The sequence below is a fragment of the Hirundo rustica genome, chromosome 4 (genome assembly GCF_015227805.2).
Source record: "Hirundo rustica isolate bHirRus1 chromosome 4, bHirRus1.pri.v3, whole genome shotgun sequence".
NCBI classification, from domain to species: Eukaryota; Metazoa; Chordata; class Aves; order Passeriformes; family Hirundinidae; genus Hirundo; species Hirundo rustica.
Genome location: NC_053453.1, coordinates 58,157,901 through 58,185,322, shown reverse-complemented (window position 1 = coordinate 58,185,322; position 27,422 = coordinate 58,157,901). Strand labels below are relative to the sequence as shown.

At 42.8% G+C, this 27,422-nt stretch overlaps 1 protein-coding gene across 12 annotated transcripts in view; it reads left to right on the top strand.

The window, feature by feature from the left end:
• The window catches only part of TBXAS1 (thromboxane A synthase 1), a 239,857-nt gene that overhangs the window by 209,413 nt on the left and 3,022 nt on the right, over positions 1 to 27,422 (top strand). For all 12 annotated transcript variants that reach the window (XM_040062920.1, XM_040062919.2, XM_058420378.1 and 9 more), the window contains 2 exons: positions 22,680 to 22,768; positions 26,114 to 26,251. In XM_040062920.1, coding sequence (XP_039918854.1) covers positions 22,680 to 22,768; positions 26,114 to 26,251 — 227 coding nt within the window. The remainder of the gene's footprint in view (positions 1 to 22,679; positions 22,769 to 26,113; positions 26,252 to 27,422) is intronic.

The following is a 27,422-nucleotide window of genomic DNA, read 5'->3' as shown; positions in this document are numbered from 1 at the left end:
GTACAGGCTTTCTTGCTCCCTGAAATTAGTCAGAGCTAAAAGCTCTCACAGAAAAGGCCCAGGTGGTTTGCAAAGGGAAAAGGCTGCCTAGCAGGAGTGGAACTGTCCCTCCACTGACCTAGGGAGTGTCCCAGAGACCTCTGGCAGGAGGCCCATCACACGCAGCCCTTCCTCCTGGCAGGAGGAAGGTGCCAGCCATGACCCTGAGTGGGAGCCTGCGTGCAGCTCTGGCTGTGAGCTCCTGGCAGTCAAACTCTGATCGTACAGCTCCAGTGGGAAGAGAGTAAGATTTCAGGGGGGGTAAACCCCTGTGTCTTGAGCTTCTAGAGTGTGTAAGAAGTCATGTAGCTGTAAAGTTAATGATTGCTGAGACATCCCTTAGCTCTCATCTGTACCTGATGCGTGCCACTTTGGTGCTGTCAGTGTATCAAAGAACAACAAGGGCTTTGTTTGTTAGATTGACATAGCAGCATGTATCTTAACTGCTTAATCAACACTACTGCTCCAGAAGCTGTAATAAGCTTGTCCCAGTATCTGCACCCAGATGGCATCTCAGTGATTAATCCAGAAAAAGAGGGATGGCTGCCCAGCAGAGTGGCAAGTCAGGACCCAGACCCACCATCTCACAGCTTAGTTGGAGGGAGTAAGAGCTGGAGTGGGTAACAGAGAAAGCAGCATCTTCAGAGTCAGGAGAAGATGTGGGCCAGGCTTTTTGTGCATGACTGCCACTCTTACCCTGTGCCAGCTGGCACTCAGATCATCTGCAGAAGCATATGTTTGACCAGCCCTCCTGCCAGGGGAAGGTGGTACCTTGGGCTGGTTTAAGGAGAACGAATCAGGAATGAGCAAAGTGAGCAATACACGAATTTCCTCTGTCAGTAGGAGGTGTTTTTTTCAGTAAACTCTTAGCTGAAAATATTGTTACCTTTTGATTCAACTTTGGCGTGCCCTCAGGCCTGACCATGGCATCCATGACCACAGAATCACAGAATCTGGGTTGGAAAAGGCCTTTAAGATCATTGAGTCCAACCGCAACCCTAAACACTGCCAAGTACCACTAAGCCACGTCCCTAAGCACCACATCTATTAAATATGTCCATGGATGATGTCTCAACCTCTTCCATGGGCAGCCTGTTCCAATGCCTGGTTTCCTTAGAAGGACCATAGGAAGCATGCTGGCAGTCATGGTGTTCCTCCATCTCTGAACAGAGAGGGAAGGGGAAGTGGACTAATGTTACTTGAGCTCCTTGTTTCTTTCTTAACTTCTGACTTGACTTGCTCTAAGACCACAGGCTGTTCATGTGGTAAATGGAGTATGCTTATATTTATCTTAATGGGTGTTTGAGATTCTCAGATAAAAGCCATTAGGGAAGAGAACATATTATTATAATTTTAGTATATCTCCTACTTTTTTGTGACATTATCGAAAGTTCGTGGTAGTATTTCAGCATCAGCCTACACAAATAGTATTTAGCACTGGTATTTTCAGTCATGGGTGCCAGAAACTAGTCTCCTAACTCTGTATTTAAGCACCTAAATAGGTGCTTAAATTTTTTAAAGGGACCAACCACCCAATCTCTTATCTCCACCTATGTGAATGAGAGCCTTACATGCTCAGTGCCCTTAACACACACACACACAAAAAAAATTATGGCTGCTGCCCTAATCCAGTATCTCATTATCTCATTCAAAGTTTGAATATGGTATGTCATAGCTGATTTTGCATTCAGCATCCAACTGCAAAGAAACAATAGCTGAGTGTCAATGCAGTTTGTGCAGTTATCAAAGACAGTTGGTGCCTCTTTGGGGCTTCTGCTTAAATCATCCACTCCAAGAAATACAATTCACATGTTTAGCAGTCTTAATGTGAAAAATATTGTGTATTTTTGAATTAAGTCAGGCCCTGAAGTGTTTTCTGATTCTAGTATCACTTATCTTCCCCACCAAGGTGCACAGCAGAGAGGGCAGCCAGGCTGTTATTGCTTTTACTGTATTCTTAACACGCACAGGCACACACACATCTGTATCTTCAAAATCTGCCAAAAGTGTTTGTTGTTGTCTCTAAGAAGGAGTAATGCTCTCCTGCAATGTGTAATTTATAGGCACTAGTTTTTGCTGCTTCTTATTATAAAAGCAATTAGTCTCATTGCAGAATGTGTGCTTAATTAGAATTTGCTAATGCCCTTGTGTTTTTTAAAGTCAAATTTATTGCTCAAGTATATTGTAGCCAGTATAATCTGGTGACAAAGCAAGGGAATTAGCTTAAGGAACTGATTTTTCTAGCACTGAATTTGTGATCTGTGACCTTACGTGAAACATTTTACCTTTTTCATGAGTCAGCTTCCCCATCAGTTTTTTAAAAAATGGCTGGAGATTACTAGGTGAAAGATGCCATATTTTTATTTTGTTAAGCACCAGAGCACAGGATACATTAAGCACATTATTTATAATGTACATCCCTGCATTTGAAACACCTCATCATATTTCCACTTTTAATTTGGCTTTACTTTTGCTATCATTGCTAAACATAAACCACCCACACAGATTAAGGACACTGATGTTCATATTAGTCTAAATCATATCAGTGTTTCAACCTAAAATTAGCGCTGTAAGCAGTCAGGTCTTGGGGCTCTATCACTACAAAGTAGTGTGGAGGGTGAAACCCATTTTTCTCTTGGCTTTTGGTCCACACCAAACCAACATGAGCCTACTCTTGCAGGGCCTGAGGCACATGAGCTGTGCCCGTTTGGAGGGTGGGTCTTGTCTTTGCTCCTCGTCTGCTGTGGCAGGGGAGAAGAAAAGATGGGGATGCTGTGCACAATAGAAAGAAGAGAGGTCAGTTTTTCCTCCAAAGGCATGAGCTTTCTCTAGTTTGTGGCAACTCCAAGTCACGTGCTCACAAATTGGCGCTGCTGCTTCTGCTGCAGAGGACTGTGGGTGTCATGTCAGTGACTGCTTTCAGAGCAACCCCAGGGGCATTTGAACAAATGTTTTCTCCAGCTGTTTACATCTTGGTGGCCTCAGAAAGCTGGCCTCCTGTGGTTCATAATGGGATGGTGGCTGGATGAGATGGAACAGAGTGTTTAAACCAACCACTGTTGCTTTTCAGCTCTTGCTTGCATTCCTTAGCTATGTATGTACCACATCACATCACACATCTACATCCTGTGAGGCATTCATAGTCAATAAAAAAATATCTTTGGAGTATGCAAAGAAACTCCACTATTTTTTAAGCAGAATGTCTCTGAAATCTTTGTTTTTCTGTCCACAGCAGTGGACAGTAAATTTTACAGCTACAGTTTGAGTACCACTGGGAGAATAGTGTATGCCCCAAGGGTACACGTAAACTCCTGACCCTGCTTAAACTGCGTGGCACACAACACTGGGCACACGTCAGCAACAATTTTGTGCTGTACCAAACCCTGTGTTGTGACACATCATTCATGTCCAGCACTAATGTTGCAATCACTGGTCCTGATCGCTTCCTGCCAAATGGCAAACACAGCCCATCCTCCCTAAAAATAGAGACCTTTCCAACTGCACTGTGGGAAAAATCCAGTGCCAGCACCAAATTTTACCTCTCCACAGTTTCTTCAAGCCATAAAAAAATTTTCTCCTGCTTTCTTTCTGGCATAAGCGCAGTTTGGGAAATCTATTAGGGCTATTAATTTTGTTTCAGGGAGCGCAGGGGTGCTAGTGTTTTATTAACACAGTAGCTCTGCTCAATGGCAACATCTGGTTTTCGGTAAGGTTTTAGGTTTTTTTTTTTTCTTTCCCCTCCATTTTCCAGCTGTGTTGACTCAAGTCAAAAGGCAGTCAGCCACTTGTGAGACTGAGGTCTCCAAACACTTAAAGACCTGAGATATTCTTTGAAACTCCTGCATCTTGGAAAATTAGGGCAGAATCTGACAATACCAATTTTTCCTCCAGAGGCTTGCAGCATCCACAGTTCTGGTTCCAGCCAGGATCAGGAAATTAAAAATCACATGGAAAGTGTTTTCATGGGGGCTGTAGGTTACATCTCCACAGAGCAAAAGGTGCAGGAGGGAGACTTCGTTTTCCCAGGCCGTTCCTGAAAGATGTATCCTGAAAGATGATTTGCCTTGCTCAAGAAAACATGTAAGTCAAAAGAATAAAGTCTAGGTTGTCTGGAGCAAAGAATGGAAATGCAGCTTTGGTGTCAAGGCATTAACAATTCATTAGGCTTACCTGTGTCCCAGCAGTGGGGCCAGCACGAGACAGACACTCACACAGCTGCATTTCCTATGTGCGTTATAAATCCCATCCCTCTGGGACATTTGTTAGCCAGGTGTGGCTACCTGCCTGTGGCTTGAGCTCCAAAGCAGCAGGGAATGGGTGGCCAGAAGGACCTCCACGCTCCTCACCAACTTTCCTACTCTCTGCTCCAGTGCAGCTTGGACCCCAGCCTTCTCCTACCCCAAGAGCGGTGGTTCCCTGCTAAATCTCAGGGGAAGGCTGAGGTACCCGAAAAGCTGTGAATACTGGCAGGGTGGTTTCCCTACTACTTTGTCCACTGTTGCTTCTGTCCTTGCTTCTTGCCCTCCACCCCACAGCACTCACTTTGAATTCATCTCTCCTGTTTTCTGCTGCTGCATTCTCTCCTTTCCCTGCTCCTGCATTATTCAGCTTTTCTTCTCTGGCAGTGTGTTTGCCCCCTCCTTTTCACCTCTTAGCTCCCCATGCTCCTTGTGCAGGAGGAAAACAGCAAGCTGTGCAATACAGCCTTGTGAGCCATGAGTAATGACAGAACAAAAGGAAAAGGAGGGAAGGCAGCCTTAATGCTCAGCATCTGAAAATGAAATATTTGCTTTTTCTGCACTCAGTTTTGTTAGAGGTGCTCAGGATTCCTTGTTCCTGTCCTAGTAGCCTGACTGAAGCAGGAGGCTATGCCAGCTTGGGATGTGGACTTTGAGTCCAGACTCTACCTCTCTAGCACTGCCCAGCCCAGAGGAGCTTCACTGATGCAGAGGAAATTTGCCTGGTGCCGAGCTGACATAGCTGGCATCCATAGCCTGATGCCTCATATTTTAAGTATTTAGTGTTGCCCTAACTCTTACCCCATTCTCAACCCTCTTTTTTTTTCCCCTGAAAAAAAAAGCCTAGCTGAACTGAGGAAAATCAGTCTGTGAAACAGGAACCGTTGAGTTGTTTTAGGGTTAAGTTACAACTGTGTTGGTTTTTTTCCATGGATGATTTTCTTTTTTTTTTTTGTTTCCTTTCCCAGACTGCTTGAGTCCTAAATTCCCCCTGTAAATCTACTTTCTGTACCATCAGTTCTCAGAACAATGAACTGCTTGATATACCTGATAAGAGTTAACATGAAAAATGAATAAATCATTTGCTACTCCCTTCTCTTTTTTGCTGTAACTGGGTGTTGGTCTATAAAATGAAGGAAGTTACATTGAGCAGGAAGTTTAAAAATGCTTAGACAGATGTCATTAAAATAAAAAAAAAAAAAAATCAAACTTGGCTTCCTGCCAAATGTCTGTAATTAAAATTACTCTTCTTAGTGAGAAAAAAGCAGATGCAAAGGGAGGTTTCCTGTCTCTCAAAGTAGGAAATACAAATAACTGTTAGTCTTGCCTTTGTGTGTGGATGTGCGCACGCATATGTGTTTGTGTGAGTGTACATTGTGGTGTGGGACTCCAATGCTTATTTCTGAAGTGCCTTGTGATAGAAAACTTTAGTCAATACCATGTGGATGGGTGCTTTATTATAATCTATCTTCTTTTTTGGTCTTGTTTTTAAATTAGATCTTTGTTGAAAAACACTGTATATAAACTGCCCTTTCCATATTCCAGAAATGGCTGGTCTTACAGAAAAGAACAGTGAATTTCTGTGGATGGTGTTGAAGGGAGAACAGGATGCGGGTGGGTGTACACATGTGTATATAGCTATACATATCTATACACATCATGTAGCTAGAGCTGATAGCTACATTAACGTAAAAACCAATGCAGTTAGTGTTGTGCAGCTTTTTAGCCTGTGTGGAAGTATACACATATATAACTGTGTCTATCAACATAACTTTTTTTTTTTTTTTTTTTTTTTTTTTTCCAATACAAGCATCTTTAGTTTGATGCCTTTAATTTATATTTTTATTTTGTTTCTTGTCTGACACACAAATTCTGACACAATCTATTATTCAAATTAGGCAAGTCTACCATTAGGAAATGTACTCTGTGGCTCTTTTCTGTCACCACTGTTTGAAAGAGGACTGATTCCTTTTCTCTCCTATGAAGACACAGACTTATAGCTTACCCAAGCTGAAGAAATTATATCAATCCCTATACCGTGTTTTTTTTCAGATATTGCCCTGAAGTTTGTAGTTTTGTTTCTTTTTAAAAACAAGCTCTTGAGGAATGGCAGACAAGGCATGGATATGTGTTCGAATGCTGATCCATGAGAATAGGTATATGCTGGTGGAGCAATACCTCTTGGCAATAGCAAGAGCTCCTACCTATTTGTGTACTGTGCATTCCATATTCCTATCTGGATGTGAGGTCGGTTGAAGCTTTCAGCAGCCTCACATTTACGCAGGACAGATGTACTGTGTGGTTCTTCCACCAGCACTGGTAAGCAGCTCTAGTTATTGTATATCTGCATTGAGATGTGTCATAGCATAGATACAATTCCCTGGCAAAAGTGTCCTGGTAATATTGTTTATTCTCCTCACTGTATTGAGATAAATGGGTCAAGGAAAAGGGGTCAGTAGAATTGTGCTTGTACTGATGTGGGGCTTCCTAATTTATTATGCTATCCAGTGGTTTTTAGCAGACTGTGCTTGAATTTGCCTTTAACTCTGAAAGTGAGGTATAGCCCCAGCCCCGTTGTACCAGTCAGTACATATTGCTCTAATTTATATCAGATGGCATATCAATACAAACGTGCTGTATGCTGTACAAATAGCACAGGGTGCAGGTACATGGGTGCAGGGCCTCTATTTCATCTTAAGCACATGAAATGAGGAGGAGTAATCAGATAAGGTCCCTGGTGTGTTTTGGGTGTGATGACCATAGGTTGGCATATGTCTCCTTTTCCATGAGTCCACAATAATACATTGGAAGGGGTTAATTTTACTACTCTTTTCTTCAGGACTCCACAGGCACTCAGCTTCTGTTTGTGGGCTGACTAGGTTCAATGGAATTAGTTTCCTACAACAAGAACCACTGCTTACATTGATAAACCCCGGCTGACCTGAGTATCAGAAGCTGGTTGGCATGCTGGTGCAGTGTGTACTGACCTTTGTAAACAACTCTTTCCTGATTTTGGCATCTTTGAGTGCTCCTGGAAAAAAATTCTTTTGGAACAGATAACAGAACTTGCTTCTGTACTTTGAGTTGCTGGATTATCTGGCAAGGGAGCTGCTAAAAAGAGGTTCTGAGAACAGCTGAAAAAGAGCAAGTACATGCCTGCTGTGAGCAATAGAGCAAGTGGCATCCATTGAGCAAGAGTAGTGGTGATCTGAAAACACAATGAGAGGAATATGGACATGCGCCTCCTGTGGGTGTTGCAGTGTTGTGAGAGCTAAAGAGAGTTCTTAATTGCTCAGAGAAATATAGAGGGGCTAATCAGAATGGACAAGAACTAATAAAAGCTTTGGAGATGAAATCAGCTTACAAAAGCTAAGCCTAAGAATGCTATTGGAAACTTTAGCACTGCTAAGCTTACAGTTCTTTCATAAAAGGGAAAAGAAACATTTTGAACTCACAATCTACTTTATAGCACAGCCCAAGGCTATAGGTAATCCATTTCTAGCAATCCTAGGATTCCTCAGTAAACACATGTTGAAAAATAGCATTTCAACAAACCTTCCTGTGTCCTCCTTGAAAAGAGGTTGCTGTTTCTGTTGAAACCCATAGATCCAATGAAAAGGTAGGGAAGGTCAAATGTACAGCACCAACCATGAGTGTTCCTCCAGTCCTGACTATACTCTTCTGGAGAGCAGTTTGCATAAATCTAATCTGGTTGAGTTTGCAATTATGCCTGGTATTCCTGGGATAAGACTACCAAATGCTCTTTCCAGAGGTCTCAGGTAGGTAGCAGGAGAGGTTTTATTTCTCCTTCCCAGGTGGGAAGGGGAGCCATGGCAGGATTAAATGGCCTAATCTGTGGCCACTCACAGCTCCCAAATTCTCATCTGCTCTCCTAATCAGCAAATGTTTAAACTCTTGGTTTATTTTAAGCTGCTGAGCCATTACACAGAAAAGATAAGGGAGTCTCTGCTGTTGGCAGTGATGATATCTGCTCCTGTCTCCTCCTGTTGTGGTGTGGTGCGTCTGCATTTGGGGAAATGAGCTGGGAGGACAAGGCAATGGGGAGTTTTACTTGGGCCAGGCAGAGGGAAGACTGATTCTTCTTCTACTATGAGTGTCAGATAATATACCAATGGTTTTCACTCTTGTGCTGCTCTGCTGCAGACAATTTGCAAGTGGAGAAGGAAAGCAATGCTTTTTTTTGTTGGCATCTTGATAAAGCATTTTCATGAGCATAACTGCCTCTTGAAGACATCTCTTTAAGTTCCCAGACCAGGATAGCAAGCAGATCTGGTCAGAGGCTTGGGGCTGCATTTTTCCAACAGGTTCACTAGTGTTTCACACATGTGAGTCCAGGGACAAGTAGCAGATGCCCTGAGCAAGCCTAGCCAGTGCTTTCAGCTGAAATGTGTATTTTGTGTCCGGCACATTCTCAAGGAGCTCTTTTGAGGAGTTCTAAGTAAACAATAAATCTCTCCACAATGGAATTCATACTGAGTGAATTATCAGGGTTAAAAAAATATTCTGTTGCTTTCAGCTCTTATCTTTGTTTACCATATCACCAAGGACAGTGACCTGCCTTTGTGCTCTAATACTGAATTGTCAGCAAGAGAGACAGGAAATGCTGCCTCCTCTATAGGCTCAGCATATAGGCTTAATGAGAAGAATAACATCCCAGCAGCAGCAGCTGTTGGTTTTGCTCAGTTTGGTTTATTCTCTTTTGTTGTCTTACTTAGCAAACCTAGATAATCTTAGAGAAAGGCCTTTGTGCCAAGTTTCTGAACTCTAATTTAGTGACCTTCAGATATTTAAACATTATTAAGACCAAGTCAAGCTGACAAAAGAGTCTATGTCCTTTTCATTTCCCACCAAGCTGAGCCTGCTGCATCCTGTGTGGAGCCTGGTCGTGCACAGCACTCTGAACACGAGCCATCTTTCAGCCTGAGAGAGCAGGGAGTGCTCCAAGTCCAAGCAAAACGCTGGCTCCCTCCCTCACTGTGGTAATGTTGGGTTAAAGGGAAGCCCCACCACTCGTGAGCTATGAGATTAATAGCTGCCCTTAATGAAGTAAGAGATGCATGTTGGAAAAAATAATCAAACAGGAAAGCACCATCCAGGACAGAGCAGAGATGTGCTGGTAGCACCGCAGAAGCTGAGTGGCACTGCCTCGTCCCAGCGACTGACCCTCTGGGTTTTGGGGAGCAGGGGACATGAGAGCAGCACGAGCCTGCCTTCTGCATCCTGACACTGGCTGCAGGAACCCATCCTGGTTTCTGCTCTGGGAGCGGTTTCGGTGCAGCTCTTCTTCCACAGGTCTAATAGCAGCAGTAGTTTCCTTGCATAGTTCCCAGTTCATCATTTGAGAAGGCAGAGGTGCAGGGAGCAGGGAGAATTCCCATGGATCCCAGCATCTATTTGGACCCCAGGGATATCATAGCTAGGTAAATCTTGAGCGCAGATCCCTTGAACTTTAAATTGCAGCTATTTTTTCCATGCAAAGGTAGGCAAAGTGCACATTCTTTTGCTGGTTCGTTGCTGGCATGTGCGTGAGCGTATAACACACATTACAACCATTTTCCTCCAGCAACTGCACATCGTAAAGCAAAGCTTTAATGATGGGTTAAGTTCGCTTCTTTATTTACACAGAAGGAATATGTAAAATTTCTATTCTAGTAGTCTGTCCACAATTGTTTTCCATTCAAGATTTACCTTTATTTTGTATAATATCTGTATTTAAATGCAGGCTTTAAATACAAGCATCATATGCTTCTGTCCTCTGAGCATGCCACCAGTATCCACAGGGTTTATCAGTAATATTAGAAGTGGTGGAGGAGAGGAAAAAACTTCCCCAAATTTGCTTGGGGAGCTGCATCAGGACTTGACCTTCTGCTAACAGCCCCTGTGGTTTTGCCGCACAAGGGCTACTCCCCACACTCCTCCTGCCCTCACAAGAATATGCCTGGAATCTGACCCCACATTTCCCACTGTCATGTTGGTATCAGCTGGAGATAAATGAAGCCTTTTGTTAATTTGTTCCCTGCTTTGCAGGGTGCTCTTCTCTTCTGCTTTAAAGAAGAGCCAGCGGCGATGTGGCACAGAGGCAGATTTGCACATAGGCACTGTCAGCATGGTGTTTGTGATATACTGGCCAAAGCATCTCTTGTGGTAAAAATGAGACAAGACTCTGTTACAAGGAACACAAAAAGGATTTTTCTATCAAGTCCACTGGAAGCAGGGAGCAAGCTGTCATCTTCCCTGGCTCTTCAGCTCCCAGTCTGTGTAGTACCAAGAAGCAAAAGCAGCAACGTGCATATGCAGAACACAAAAAGAGTCTTCCCACATCCTTACCTAGATAAACAGGAGTTGAAATGAATTTTCTGACTTCACAGCAGTGACACTTTGAATCTCCTGAGACTTGAAGAAAATAAATATATATTTAGTCATATTTATGCTGCTTCAAATAGGTGGATGTGTTACAGAAAGTACACACGCGCACGTGTCCACGCACATGAAGAGAGGCCAAAAGTACTAATACCAGTCTCTCTTACTGTGCCATACCGTGAAACAGGAAGCAAATGTGTTAGCAAAAGCTGTGGGTATGGACAGAAGTGCAAGATGCTCTGGCTCTTTCAAGATGTGTTGCAAATACCTTGGGAGCTGAGGCAGGAAAAGCTGTGAGGTTGCTCTAAGTTGTGCTAGCAGAAGGCAGGTTGAAGTATGCAAGGGGTGCAAAAGAGGATCACATCCACTCACAGCTTTTAACAACACGTTTCTTATAAGATATGTAGCTCTGACAGAATATGATCCCAAGTAACCTGCGTTCCAGAATCTTTTCTTTCATAATTAAGCCAACCTTCCCCGGGTGGTTTTTTTGTTTGTTTTGTGGGGTTTTTTTTTTTGTTTTTTTGGGTTTTTGAGGTTTTTGGGGGGGTTTTTTGTGGTTGTTGTTGTTGTTGTTGTTGTGGGGGTTTTTTGGTTGTTTGGTTTGGTTTGTTTTTAAGTGTGAAATAAGTATTAAATGACTTGGGCTGCCAAAATGTTGCATGGTATGGTTTAAACTAGAGCATAAAAGTTGGAATAGCAGCAACACACCATTGGCTTTTTGATCCTCCTGCTGGTTCACTAGAGAGATTCGTAGATTTCTTTATGCACATAGAAGTCAAAGAAATAATAAGCACCCTTCATCCATCACATAGTCTCTATTTATACATCAGGGTAGGAGTGAGAAGCAAGAAGTCCTGGGGTTTTTTGGGTTTTTTGTTTTTTTCCTGCTAATTATATTTTTTTTTAACTTTTTAATTAAATTTCTTCATTTAGAGTCATGCAGCTGTCTGGGCTTCTGCCATAGATAAGTGGATCTTCATCTGACAGCAGCAACCGAAATTTATCTTTCTCTTCCCTCTCTCCCCCTCATTTCCTCCCTTCCCCACCTCTCCCCAGTACTCAGCAGAAACAAAATGCTATATATAAACACAGAACTCTTTCCCCCCCAGTTACTTTGTCTGCATGTTTTAATCTCGTTCTGTGTCAAGCTTTGCCAAGGTACCAATTTTGGCATTTTCAAAAGGGGGTTGGATGATTAATCCTTGAAGCCCCTCTTGTAGTAATGCCCCTCACACACCCCCAAAACATGTGCTACTGTACTGTGGGTACTCTGAGAGGCAGATCATGCTTGTCTGATGTTTATTCACATGAAGTTCCTGGTGTTGTAGATTTTGTTTCTTTCTTTTTAAAAAAGTCTGCATGATTCTAGCTGAGTGCTAGCAGCAGATGGCCAAAGGGCAGGCAAGGATGGCTCATGGTGCTCAGTAAATGGAATATTACCAGCATCCTGCCATCAGGCTGCAAGTCTCTGTTATTTGTTTTGTATTCTCTCAAATCACTCAACACTGAAGTCAGGTGTATAACCAGAATCTCATATTTCATTATTAAAACAAAAGGCAACCACCAAAGCAAAGAAAAAGGAAAAAAAGGTTTATAGTTGAAGAGGTAAGACTGAAAACATGAATCCTAGTTCAGAAGCCAGAAGGCATATGAAGTTCAAAATACTGTTGTTTGTCATAAATCTCATGTGTTTTCCAGCCAATTTCAAAGTATGTTGGGGCCTTGCTCATAATGTTTGAGCAATCAGGATTGGTAATATGCTAGCTGCCCTCATGTGTGTGACAGGCTCTTTACAGAAAAAACCTACAGCTGTGTTTCATCTTGGTACTCAGAAAAACCCTCCCCACAAATTAGCCCATCTATGGATATCTACAGTTCTTTGTGCCTCAATTCATGATGAAAAGCAGAGTATACCATCCTTTAGTAGGTATTTTATACGGGTAAAATTGCTAGTGAAACCCCTGCAGAACACTATGTTTTATGCACTCTTCTGGCTTAAAAGCACTCTTTTGTGTTGAATGATTCTACCAAATGTGCCAGTTTATGGGTGCCACCTTCGTGGCTCAGCAGTGTCCGGATCAAGTGGCCTCCCTGCCAGGGCTGGCTCAAACACAGCTGGGTGCCACTGTGCTGGCCAAGTTCCCCTGTACCCCAGAACTTTTGAGACTTGATACTTTTGAGCTTTGAAAAATTAGAATAAAGGATTAAATACTGGGCGTTAAAGTAGCATGGCTGTAAGTGAAATAACAGCACAGAAGTGAGGTGTTGCAAATTTTAAAAATAAGGGTATACTTGGAGGTACAGAGCTAAATGAGTGATGTGGCCAGGCATTGAGACAGGAAAGGGTCAGGTTTAAGAAGCAAAAGTATCTTTGAGAATCAAGAGAGAAAAAACCAGCAAATTGGTCTTCACACCAGGACCATTGTGGGACTGTGAGGTAATAAATAAATAAAGGCAAAAGCAGCTTACTCATAAAGCAGAAGAAATCGTGAGCAATACTTTCCATTTGCCTTCCCTGTAAAGCCTTATATCATCCTAAAACATGCTGGAAATGACCTTGTTCAGACTACAAATGCATTCTGTATTTTCTCACTGCTGACCCTGTGACTCCATCCTGCAGCTCTTTGAGTTGTGCTTTTGTTCCCCTTCATTTCCATGAGCTCACGAGGACCAGTGAGTCAGCACAGAGAGAGGGCTTTCCTACCCCTGGCAGTACATGGTGTCCCCCAAAACAGCTGCACTTTCCAGGCTCTGTCCTCAGATCCTGCACATGGGGGTAGGTCCTCTAACTCAGGGATTCACGTCTGTGCTAAAGGAGACCATGAAACATGTGGCCTCCTGAACTAAATACTGTTCTTCATAATCTCTTCTTGAATATGCATCTTCAAATATCAGAAAGACCCAGGCCTTGGTTTCTTGTCTTGTCTTCAGTTTTTATGGCTCACTTGGACACTGATAACTGCAAAAGAATGTCAGAAAAATTTTGTTGTTGTTGTTTTATTTCCTGGGCTTAAAGACAGGAAGGCTCTCCTCAGGGAGGATCCAGTGGAGTTTTTCCACTGGCCTTTTTTTGATTGGAAATGTTCCCACAACTTGGGTACAGCTTGAGTGTCATTACAGAGGTCCAGTTGGCCCTCAAATAACCTACTGTGCTTATCAGTGTAATCAGGACCAAGTCATTGTGAGAAGTAAATCATAAACAGATGGACAGTCGTGCCATGCTGGTCTACAAAGGCTAGAGGAGAGCAAAGACACAAAACAGTGCCAGAACATGACACCGCGATGGCTTCACTAAATCTAAGCGTGAACAGGCTTAGGGAAATTTTTGTGTTCCCAGATGGAGAGTCAGGGAATAAAAGGAGAGACATCCTTGAACAGGCATCTGTCAGGATTCTTTGTAGACAGCTTTATCTGAATATCTAGAGAAGTTTGTAGGTTACTGTCAGGGTAACAGGCACCCCTGCTCACAGGCAGCTCCCCACTGAGTCTGGGGAAGTGCAAGTCTTGTTTTTTTTCAGAGATCTTCTTCATGCACTGGGGGAAGAAAACATAAAAGCCATTTCAAGTGCTATCAAATTTTTTCACTTACCAGTTGTAAATTGCTTTGTTGTAACCAAGGCAGTCAGAGCTTTCCAGAAAGAGCAAAAGAGGAAAAGGCACTGAATAGCTTTGGTTAGAAAATACTTTATTCCCCTTTCCCCTTTCTTTGTCCATTTTTCATATTTTCAGTTAAACTGGGAGAATCTTCAACAGGCACAAACTTTTCCTTTGTGCCTTGTAGAAAGGCCACATGCCAAAATTTGGAGTTAGGACTGGATGTAGCTTTTACCAGCAAATTTTACCTGTATAAGATAGGAGGTGCAGAAATCTACAGCAAGGAATTGGAGCTTTGGCACCAGAAGAACTTCTTCCTGTTCTGTACTTTTAGTACCATCAGTTTCTCAAGGACAGACTGAACCCTGAGTTATGATTTTGGCAGCTGAAAGCAAACAAAGCTCCTTTTTGTTTAAGTCCTATTTAAATGCTGCGCAATGGATTTATTTATTTTTTGGCCACTTTAAATCTATGCATTCAGAGCAGTATTTGCTAGTTTATGAACAGGAGTCACACTGAGGTTGAAAAATAAAAATCTGGGTAGTTATGAAGACTTGAGCTGGTGGGTGCTCAGCTCTCAAGGTTGTAAAGTGATGTTTTCAGTCTTCAGCACTTCTGCTGGCCCCTTGTGCGTAGGGGAGGGATTATTTACCAGGAGCACCTCACATGTGCATTTGGAAGATGACCAACTAATTAATGTTTGCTAAACGCTTTGCCAGCCTCAGGGGAAAAACAGCTATGGAAAGGCAAATTCTTGTTATTGTCATACTGCACCTAATGTACGTTAGAGGTTTCCAAGGCATTAGGCACTGCATAAATGTTGTATGGTATTAAAACTGACTTGCTCTTGTCGGAAGAAATATTAATTGTGCTGAGTGATGAGAGAATTTTGCCATTTCTCTGCTACAAATGTTTTCCTGTTTACTAAGTCAGAAAAGGTCTCATCCAGCAGTTTGCCGAAGCCAGTGACTTAAGCAGAGACTGGCTCAAGAAGGGCAAATTACAGAAATAATTTATTTTGTGTAAAGCTCTGATCTCCTCATAGGCTGGACTGTGCTCTCCAGAGCATATTTCCCCAAACTGCATGTCTGGGGCTGAGACACCTCTCAGTCCACAAGGCTGCCATGGAGATGAAGAACAACCAAAGAACTTCAGCATGTAGACCATAAGATAGCCTCTATTTGCAGCATGAAAATTCATGCTGATGTCTTTTAATATAAACATAACATGAGGAAATCAACATTTGATTAAACTAAACACACGGGCCTTTTATATGCGAGGCCCTAATTTAAAGCACTGTCACCTCCATACAGAAAATACCAGCTGGAGCAGGAACGATTAAATTAAATCATCTGGCTCTTATGTGATACCATGAATGTCTACTGAGAGGGGAAAAAAAATCCCTCCTTCCCTCCTCTTTATTCCTGTAGACCTGCAGCAACCATCAAGGGACACTTCTGTAGCAGGAAGGATTAAGTCTTGCACGAACTTCAGTGGTTAATGTGCTTTGGACTGGTGACATGCCCTTCAGACAGACCTACCCCAGTTTTATAATTCTCTTTCCCAGTCTTTTGGGCCTCTGGCAGCCCTTTCTCCTGTTTAATTTCCTCCTTGCTTCCCTCCCACTGGGATCCTTCACCATTCAGCATTTCTGCCACCCAAGTAGAAATTTTGATTGTGTCAGACAAGTGTAGAAAGAGAGACTTTCGAGCCTCGGTGGGCTGTGGAGAGAACCCGGGGTGGATTTCCTGGGGGCTGAGTGGTTTTTAAGGAGGCAAGAAAGAGGCAGTCTCTGTGCCTCTGATGATCTTAGCCTGCTGCAATGCATGAGCAGGGATTATACCACGTCACAAATAGCTGGAGCAGGGCACAAGTGCATATATACTCATATAGGTAGTGAGGCACTTCTAGAGGGGAGCTACTCTTCCCCACATAGCCTAAGTAAAATAATAAAAATTAGCATATTGAGAGTTCTTATGTACAAAACACTGCCTGGCCTGGCAGTATCATCACACTGAGGAGCTGCACCTTCCTTTGTGACAGCAGAGCACCCCAGGCACCCAGTCTCACTTAGAGTTATTTAATCAATTTTCATTCGAGGGCACACACTTTTCTTGGCAATCTGGGACCAGATGAAGTTGACAAATTTACAAAACCTAAATGGGAACAGATTGTTTTCTCCTTTCTTTTCGTTTGTAGCTTGTCTCATAAAGTATTTTGCTAGAGATTTTCTTCTTTTTTCCTGACTATCTTTTTTCTTGATCTTCTACCTGATGGCATGCATTCTGTTCTTCCTGATCACGATGTGACAGTAGTAATGTAGGTGGAAGAGAATTTCTGACTGTTTTGGTTGCAGCTTTTATGTTTATCTGTTTGGCTTTGGGACACTATTCAGTTTCAGAAAGTATTTTATCTCACAGAAGTCTCCGTGTGAGCAGTGATGCTACAAAGACCTTGTTTTAGCACCGTGGAAGCTACTGGAGGTAGTGCAGGTCCGTCTTCTGTCAGGAGCTGAATTCTTTGATTCAAAAAGCAAAGTAACATTAAAGTGCATTGACATTGGTGTAACCTTACACCTTCTGGCTCTTTCCCCAGCACTACTTGGTACATCCTTAGAACCGCATTTTCCTCTCCCTTACGCTGATGCAGCCCCAGGGAGCGGTGTGGATTTGCACCAAAGTGATGGGAGAATTTGGCTGCAAGGTCTGTGTGTAATGTGGTTACCAGTGTGAAACCAGTGTGCCAGCTTTTCCCACCGGCTCTGAACTCAGCCTGCAAAATCAGCACCTTCCTCTGTGCGTGGTCAGTTGACTTGCATGGTAGTGAACCAGAGACAGGTGGAGTTAAAGGCGAGGGTGACTGGCAGGTGATTTGAACAAAAAGCTGTAAGACTAAATTTGTCTGGCACTCACAGCCTTTAGGAGGAGCTGGGAGGAATTTGTTTGAGGTGTCTGAAGCACTGAATGTTGTCATGTCTTGAGATGTGCCTCAAAGTAACTTTGTCAAACCCAGTGAGCAGCCACCAAGGATGGGGGTCAGAGCCTGACAATATTCCATTTGAATAACAACCCAGGCAGATGAAAGAGGTGGCAGGTAACCCATATGGAATAAAGAGATAAATGGAAATCTTGGGAGTTCATGTTTTGGGTAGCTTTTTCTTGCTTCTGGAGAAAGATGCAAGAGGGGATGGAGCTGAGAACTTTAATGTTCATTTCTGAGAGCATGTGAGAGGGCACAATGCCCATGGCAGAGGCTCTACTGCTATCAAGGTGTGCTCTAAGGATTTGAGAGGTGCTAGGCAGCTCAAAAGTCTCTTTATCTGGAAAGTCAGGCAATCTGGAAATCAGGCTTATCCTATCTTTTTTATTCCTGAACCTTGTCCTTGATTCTGTACTCAAGAACTTAATATTTTGCTAGGAGTTTCTGTAGGCCTCTGTCACTGGAAGTGGCCAACAGACACTTGGTGATTTTAGGCAGGCTTTTCTCTATCTTAAGGCCATGGTCTGTCTCCCAGAGTGGCATTCAGGAGCTTCAGGGCCCTGTTTCCAGAGCAGCATGGACTGGCTCTTGGCTCAGAGGCGCATCTCACCTGGCAGGTGCAGACAACAGGGAGGGAGAATTTGCAGTAAGTATTGCATGAGGACTGCCTTAAGCATTTTTTAAGTGTTTGCTCCAAGTTCTGGGGATAAGGCTAAGATATTTTACTTCATCAACTTTGTCCCTGTCCTGCTGCCTGGGATTGTAGGGAGGCTTTAGTTTGGTGCTTTACAGGGGTTCCAGCATGCTGTCATAGGAGTGGTCAAACATGAGAAAAGCTTTCTTTAAGCCTGTTAAAGATAGATGCCTGTTAAACCATCCCACCCTTCATTTTCATTGATCTGCATTTCAAGTCCAGTCTAGTCTCCAACCTTTCCTTTCCTGATAGGGTTGTTCGTAAAGTTGTCGTGGGGCAACCCTAATCTGACTTTCTTGAACTCTGCGTTCTTGCATTTCTTCCCCCTCTCTGAGGCCGAGTGAGGCACACAGGCTCTAGTTCTGTTAGAGTATGAGCAACTCCTAGAGGTGACCAAAGGGAGGTCAAAAACACAGGCAGATTCTTTGATTTATCAGCAGCTTTTGACCCCTTTGATCGAGGCATTATTGATTTGTCTGTGAATGGCTGTGGTCTGAGTAACTGGTTGGAAATTTGAAAGGGAGTGGGGTGAGAGTAACTGGGGGTGATGCTGGCTTTTTTTTTTTTTTTTTTTTTTTTTTTTACTCCTATCCTATTGCTATCCAAAGTCTAAATTTTGGGGGAGAGCCCATGTGGCTGTGTAGGTATGCATTGCACAGATAAATCATGGATCTGCATCTGTGCTTAAGCAGATCTGCATGTCATCTCTTTGACCTGGGCTTTGTCACAGCCACACCTGCCCATGGGCCATTGGATTTGGATTGCAATTTCTCAGAAACCTCAGCTGGTTTAGTATCAGGCCATGACTCAGCAGTGCTCCTTGTGAGGAATGTGGTCTCGGCAGGCTTTGCTGCTTCTAAATTGATTTCAGGCACACATCACACTGTCAGCTGCACAAATTTTTTTCTGATTTTTTTTTTTTTTTTTTTTTCATTTCTGGATGCTGAGCGTCACTAGAGCATGGCCAGTAGGATAAGTGGAAATCTCTTATTCACTGAGGTGTACCTCGAATTACCATTCCCAAAACAGAGGGGGGAGAGGAGGATGATCATCAGCTGCTTTAGGGAAAAGTTAGTGTCTCGTCTTGAGCTGTCACTGAAGATGGGTTCATGCTGGACGTTGTATGGAAGCAACTGAGGTGCAGGCATATGTTCCCTTCTGCTGACTTGGCTGCAGTGGCACCAACCACAGCCAGCAAAGAAGAGCCAGCAACTGGGAACAGTAACATCTCAAACTGCAGCAGAGTGATTGGCCAGACCGCTCCTGTCAGCACTTGGATTCCCTTGCTGTTCATTGAGGAATTAAAAGTTAACTGAGGGCGGTGGTAAAAAATAGGTTTGCCTGCCTAGAAAATGCTAAAACCAATACTGGAAAGCAGAGGTGGATCTGAAGGTAGTTATCTCTCTTGGAGTTTATATGGGGATTAAAACACGCGTCATCCTTGTAGCACATAGGCAATTTTATAATCACTGCTGGTATTTCACCTCAGGGCACTCTGTGGGAGGAAGAATTAATTTCCCACCCTTTTCTAAGTAATGGAGGCTTGTGATTTTCTGTCAATCATAAAGGAGAGTCTGTGGCCAAACTAGATGCCAGAAGTGATTGAATAGTCTGGGATTGGTAAGGGTGTACTACCTCACCTCCAGAAATCAAACTGGGGAAACATGTGCGCAGAGAAATGCCACAAGGTGTTACATAGCCATTTACTTCCACATCAACAGGAAAAGACACTACAAGGCTGTGCAAAGCACAAGAAAAACTGCTGTGCAAAGCACTAGCTGTAAAATTAAAATACAGGATGTTTTATTATATGCAATCCTCCCTCACATCCCCCCATCTCTTCTTGTTAAAGACAGAAATCTTTCTTAGTGAAAAAAACACCTCATCTTGAGTACAAGGCAATTTAGATTTTTTTTTTTTTTTTTTTTTTCAGGGGGTTAAAGTGGCATGTTTGCACAACATCACCCTCACCCCAGCAAACCTGCCAGCAGTTGATAGATATAAATAGGGACATTTAGGGAGAAAAACATATTTACGTTCCTTTGAAATGTGCTTGGCTAAAGGCATATTTTTAAGAGAGGGAGTGGAAAAACAAATGGAAAATATTTTCTTTGAAAGGGAAAAAAAAGCAACAAACTGTCCTTCCTAAATAGAGATGCTTGGCTCGTGTGTACTTTACACAGCTGCAGGTCAGACCTTGCAAACAACTACTAAATGAGGTCCAGCTACGTTGATGCTAAAAGCATGGAAGTGCCAATAATTAAGTTGCATCAGATCTAGGAAATGACTGATGTGTCTGTCATTCTCACAGTAGCAGAGTTCACTCTGCTGCCATTCGACTGACCCCTCCTTTATGTAAGCAAAAGGAATTTTCTTCTAAAGAAAATCAGCTGGTTTTACACCTTTGTTTTGTTTTCTAGACTGCTAATCCCCTGAAGGTATAGAAGCTATTTGAAAGAGCAAATCAAAGCTCCAATAATTTAGTGTTATATTATTCGTTGATGTATGGTTTGATTTAGTGGCTACTTATTATATCAGGTTACTATATAATTATCCTAATTATTGACTCCAGAAGTAAGTAGAGGGATTATGAGCGAGACAGGAAGGCCCAGTGGAAAGAGCATGGTTCAGAGAATCAAACACATCTCAGTGTGCTCTTGGCTCCACCACTCATTTTCTCTGAGCCTGGTTTCTTCTCTCAGCCAGCCCGTCCATGAAATCAGGAGGGATTGCAGGAACAGGACTCAGATGCTGACTCAGGATTCAAAGAGATGCAGGAGAGCAGTATAAAAAGATGAGGGGAAAATTCTGAAAGATAATTGTAAAACTGGCAGAAAAAAATGAAAGAATGCACACCACAGAGTGCATCTGCATTGAAGAGTGGAGCACTTCTGTGGGCATTGGAGAAAGGGAGTTGTGCTGTGGAGACCTGAAATTTGAGACTGCATTTCCAGCCTCTGCTACTGATTTCCCCCACAAAATTAGGCAGCCATCAGATTCCTTTCTGCAAAACAAGGGTGTGATAAAAAAAACCATTCTCCTAGCTTTGGTTTTAGCTCTTGGAATTACTGGACCACTGTTCCTCACAGCATGGTTCTCATGTGGCTTTTAGGCTCCTAGTCCTTTGTCTGATAACCACTGACCTAAGCCAAAGGTTTGAGTTAGCACCACCACTACAAGACAAAAGCGCACTGAAAGACTGTCAGTGCAGTCCATACTTCCTGTATTGATAATATTTGTCATATACTGACAAAATACTTCATCTATTGACGAGCTGAATTGCATCTTTTCCCTTGAGAGAGAAGTGCACGCACACTGGTTCTACTCAGCCTGTGCAAATTACTTTCTCTGCTTCTGCTTTTCTTTCCTGAGCCAAAAAATGGGGATAATAGAATGTATCTATTTCCTTCCTAGAAAAGATCAGTTGATGTGAAATGGTGCATGGTGGCTTAGTGCTGAATAAGTGGGATACTCTAATCCAGCAAGGTATCCTTGTTCTATTGTATGCCTTTTCTGCGTACCATCTGGAGTTGTTCTCTGCTTAGTATTTTCAGTATGCACCATATGTTTTTGCATGAAAATTCAATAAAATATGCATTATACATGAAAAGTGCTGTAGTAAATAAAGGAAAGATGGAATCCAGTCCCCTTTGTGAACGGCCGGGGCCTCAAATCTTCATAAAAGGTTTAGTCTAGTCTGACGTCTGTGCTTTTCTCCAATTTACTCTGTGTCAGTCTTTAGGAGCTGCTCTAATTTAAAACAAAACTCTGCTTTCCTGATGGGGTTATTCGATGTTCTTTGGCTGCCCTCTGCTGAGAGCACTGAATAAAACAGGGAAGATGTCCTTTTTCCAAGGAAGGTAACTGTGGAAGAAAATCCCTGTTTGTTCGTCTGCTGAGTCGTGTCAGTGCTGCTGTTTCCTGTCTCTCATTGTCTGTATGTTGCCAGTCAGAGATCAAAGTCTTCTGAGCTACACCCCTGCTGGGGTTTTAGTGCCCACCAGTCCTTGTCAAGGGCTGGATGGCTTTGTAGAATTGTGAAGACGTGGGCTTAGGCGTTGACCATCGTGAAAAATTAAGCAGCATTAAGCAAGGGCTGGAGGAAAGAGTCTTCTCTGCTCAGGCACTATTCCAGTCCTGCCAGGTGGGATTTGAGCTATACCTCAGCACCTCACTTCTTGGCAGAGTAATTTAGCACTGCCTGCTGTTCCTCATCAAGGTTCCAGGGTCTTCCAGGGCCTTCTCCACCCCTCCACAGGCATCACAGCACTAGCACTTTGCTTTATTTCTGTAGCTGGGAAAGTGCAGAATGGTCGTTCAAACATTAACAAGAGTAACCGAAGGACTTGCTGTTTCTTGTGAACAAAATGTGAGCCGTGCTCTTGCCCTTGGGAAGAAACAAGGGTCCTGCGCAGATTTTGGTACATGTGTAAAACAATGGCTCTGTTATAGCTATTGATGCCCTCTGTAATGACCTGCTTTTAATACTTCCTAGCAAGTTGATTTATTATTATACCTTCAGCTGGGCTGTGCACCAAAGCATTTTAATGATGAAAGGAATGTTACACACACATTTAATTACTGCCCACATTTTTGTATAATTTTATCATTTACTGTTTTAGATGAGACATCGAGTTCTTCTACAGGAAAGATGCCCAGTAAAAAAAGAGATGATTTAAAAGCTAATCTGAGATGAGTTTAGCACTTACATGTGAGAAAACATAATTGTTCCTTTTGTCCTGCCCTTTCAGATGGTCCCTGATTACCAAAACGTACAAGAACTCCCTTATCTGGACATGGTGATTGCAGAGACATTGCGTATGTACCCACCTGCATTCAGGTATCTTTTTTTCCCCTACTGATTACACAGGATAGCTCCCTGGCTCTATAAAATGGAAATCTGCTGTTGGAAGACCAATGGTCTCTCAGTCCCTGTGCCAACATCAATACTGCTTTGTGCATTTGAAAGATATGATGCGGCCTGTTGAAGGAAAGCTGGATAATTCTGGTATTTCCAAAGCACAATTTTACAGTGAATTGGCCAACGTTGCTTCCTCACCATTCTTCATGTCCCCCAAGGTTAGAGGATGGAGCCATTTTGAAGCAGGTCTGGCCTTAGAAAGCCAGAGGCTGCTGCTTCCAAGTGCCTCAGGCTTCAGGGATATGCATCAAAACCCATCCCTTCCCTATTGCTTATTACAGTCCTGATCTGTGGAAGGGTTGCACAATCTGAAAGCTGTATTTTACATGTGTGTTTAACTTTGGCCCATTTACACTCAGCACTGCCTCGTACTAATAGAGCTAAATAGTCACATCCATTAACTTTTGAAAGTTTTGTCCCAAATAACACATGACTTATTCTACTATATTAATGAACTGAAAACAAGGGAAAAAGAAATGAGAAAACTGTTTGATTGTTAAAGCTCTAACTTATCATAAGCATAAATACAATTATTAAGAAATATAATTTTTTCAAAGTGATAAGCCAGTTGCAATGCTTCTCATGAAGCTGGGGGAAAAAAATCAGATGACTGGAAAGAAGCCAAAGCTGAGCTTGCTGTGAGAGCTTTTGAAAAATTTAACCCATGACTGCAAGCACCTTGAAACTAAAAAAAAAAGCTTAAAATCATATTCTCTTCTGTATGTTCACCAGGATTGGAAGTCAAGATATTTTATATGGCTATCAGCAGGATTGTTCAGAGAGTAAATATCAAAGAGATCTGCTCCTGGATGAGATGATGGGGCTTTACTATGTTATACTTGGGGTACAAGTGGAAACTGTTTTGCTGGTTAAAGTGACAGGGGTCTTTGTGTTTGGGCTGCATCACTGGGAAACCACCTATGTTTGTCAGATGTGAGACAGAATGAGAATGGAACAAAGTTCTTCTGAAATTTTCTTTGGTGTTGTCAGTGCTGTTTATTGCTCTGGCTTTTACTCTGATGGATGTGGAATGGATAGGACAGCCCAGGACTGCTGAAAGATGTTAATTGCCTATGACAAGGATAACGCTGAGTTAAGGGAAAAATCAGTAGCGGCCAAGTTTGTTATAAAACGAGTTGGTTTCATTTTTTAAAATGAACTTACCATCCAGAGAACTTTCTCCCCCAGAACTCACATTTCCATTATCACCAAATTCATGTAAGAATGACAAGGATAACTTGTCAATGTTTGGTTGTTGCTGGTTTGTTGTTTTTTGTGTGTGTTTTGTGTGGGTGTTTATGTCTGGTTGTGTCCCCGCTCCGGGTGGGAGCTGACCCCCAGCTAGCTCGGGTCAACACGGACACAAAGTTTCCAGTTCGTTTTGGCTTCTCGGCTCAGCAGCTGGACCCAAAGGTGACAGTCAACAGCAGCAGAAGAGAAAAGGCTGGCTCTCAGCTTAGCAGGTTAAAGGATGTTTATTAGCAGAGATCTCCAAGCTCCGAGGCGAGCGGCTCGGAGCTTCCAGGCTGAGAACCCCGCGGCTGAGAGCTTCTAGGTGGAGAACCCAGCGGCTGAGAGCTTCCAGGCTGAGAACCTGGCGGCTGAGAGAGTTTGCTCCTCCCTCCCACCCCCTATATGCGGGGGAGGGTCCCAGGGAGGATACAAAAAAGACCACAAATCAGGGGTTTCAGGGGGTAACAAGGTGTGCCCACCCCCAAGCTTCAGACCACTAAAATCCAGAGCTAAAGGAATTTCCCCCAGGCTACCTATCACCTGAAGCCCTCTGCCGGAGATTTCACAATCTGGGAGGGACCCCGGGAGTGATTGGCAAGCTGCCCCAGAGAGGGGGGTTGGGGCAGAGGGGATGTTACATGTCATGTGAGGTATGGGATGATTGACACAAAACACCTTATTATACAGACAACACAAAAGGGATACAGAATTGGGGATACAGTGAAACGAACCATAACATAAACTTCTTACAAAAATCTAATAAAACATTTCTGCACCACCACAGGTGTTTTTTTGTTTTTTTGGTTTTTTTTGGGTGTTTGTTTGTTTGTTTGTTTGTTTGTTTGTTTGGGGTTTTTTTGGGTTTTTTTGTTTGGTTTTTTTTTGTTGTTGTTTTTTTTAATGCCAGTGTTTTGTTCCAGGTTTGGAGCCTCTGTTATTTATTTGTCTATGAGAAAGGGAGATGGGTGACAGCAAGGAAAGAATGTTTCTGTAATGATACCAGACTGACAGCCCTGAAGCTGAAATCTTTGTTCAACATTTTAAACAGAGTGTGGGAAGCAGCAAAGGAAGTTCCTGCACATTGTCTCACCCCTGTGCTTGTGGATGGTGGCAAGGAATGGTTCCCAGACTGAGACAGCAGGGCATCCACCTGGGTCTGGGCTGATTTGGGATCTGTAGTGACCACCCAAGCACAAAAGATCTGGATCAGAACCTACCACCACATATACACACCCACACACAATTTTTTGTAAGAGACAAGCTGAGCCTTTGGCAGGTGACTTTTCTCAGTCTTGTCACAATGAGGTTCCTAAGGACAGCTCTGTCATCTATCATCACAGGGTGGGAGGAAACTGCAGGTTTGTTTTTAACATCATGCCTGTCTTTGATGAATATGTGAAATGTTTTCCAAGGCTTGTGAATTGGTTGTATTTCCAGAGCAACAGTAGCAGCAAGTAAGCTGAGTAAGTTCAGCCCTAATATTAAAGCCATCCCTTGCTAAATTTCAGGTGCTGCACCAACAGGGGGAAGCTTCTTGAATAAACAAACTCAAAGCTGTCCAAAATATGGACTGCATGTTTTAAGCAAAATGTGATTTCAGATATGTAATTTTTCCAACAGAAGAACTTTTACACTGCCCTGCCTTAGTGGAGAGCAAATCAGCAGACTCTTTTTACCCATTATTAGAGATGACGGACACTTTTCATCAGCAACTTTTGTAAAAAACAAGTCTAAACCAAACATCAACAATAAAATAGCAGTTTAGTAGTTAATGGTTTGGAAAACAGTACACAACCAGAAATGCTTTCCTGTGAAAAGGGCAAAAGTCAGCCACCTGGACTGAAGTTATGGACTTCTAAGTGGAGATTATTATAACCTGAGAAGACACTGGCATCAGCAAAGTTGTATTTATCTTTGAGAAAGTGTTACCCTAGAAATTGTTTGGTCAGATGAAGACAGATACATTTACAGATCTCTCCTTCTGTGTTTTTAACTTTTATTAATCATCTGGGATGCGTGATGTTGTTGCAGATTCACTAGGGAAGCAGCTAAAGACTGTGTAGTGCTAGGGCAGCATATTCCAGCTGGAACAGTCATTGAAACTGCAGTTGGACACCTTCACCATGACCCCGAGTTCTGGCCAGAACCTGAGAAGTTCATTCCTGAGAGGTATGTGGAGTAATGCTTTTCATCCATAGGTTGAAGTCCTTACTTGGGCCTGTGGGCACAGAACTCGAACTTGTCCAGTGCAGGCACCAGATTCTGCTGCTCTTTCATAGCCACTATTCATCCAAAGCAGCATTTCCACCAAGAGGAGCACAGTTTTATTTAGACCATAAAAACATGTTATTTCTACTAAATCAAACAAGTGATGATAGTGGTGTGTCCTACAGAAGGTGTGAGGTTTGGTCAAGGTTGAACAGTGGCAGAGGTTTTCCGACCTGTTTCCAAATCAGATACTGTGAATAACGTTGCTTCTGGGCACAAAAATTCTAAAGTGGGACAGTATATTCAGTGGCTTGGCTGTACCTGTGAAATTCATCCAGGTCCTTGCTGGTTTAGAGCAACCTTTTCATCTGAAATATAACAGTGGGGGTACTCTGTGAATGGGGAACCTACCCCATCTCCCACTGGGAATCTGCTCTGTCTGTAAGTTAGGATCCTTGGTTCCTGCTTGGCAAGACAGTTTCACATGGAGCATTTATATCTTCAGTGGGTCATACCCTATCAAGCTGTGGTTTTGTACATGCCCTGTGTTACAGGTGCTGGGCTGAACTTACAGGGAGAGTTTCAGCTGATGTGGTGCTGTGTGGAAGCACAATTTACTTTTGTGGTCAGCTATATTTTTAAACTGTTTCATGGGCAGATGTATTTTAAGCTACCACTACATTCAAAAGATTACTAAGAAAAGAAGTGCTTGCTCCATTAACAACTGGGTGTGAGGCAGGCAGCCCAGAACCATCTTTACCACTAAGACACGTGCGTGGTGTAGGTGGGTTTGCCTAATGCTCCTTCTGGAACAAATCTAGGTATATGCTCCATCAGAACCCTTTGGCCATGAAGAAGAGCAATGCCAGGGTTAGAGAAGCCCAGAGATTTTGCTGGAGAGGAATCTTAGCAGTAACTGGAAGTCTGGGGTGGGTATTTTTAGCGATGCTTATCTAGAAATGCTTTCTTAATTGTTTATCCACCACTTCAACAGTAGTACGAAAGGGTTAGTGAGGGCTGCAGTCCCCTTGACTCACACAGTGCTGTTTGTTATGAATCTGAGATTAATTCCTTTTTGAACCTTCCCTGAGGAACGATCCATAATTACTAACACTGCTCAGCTTGCATAGCT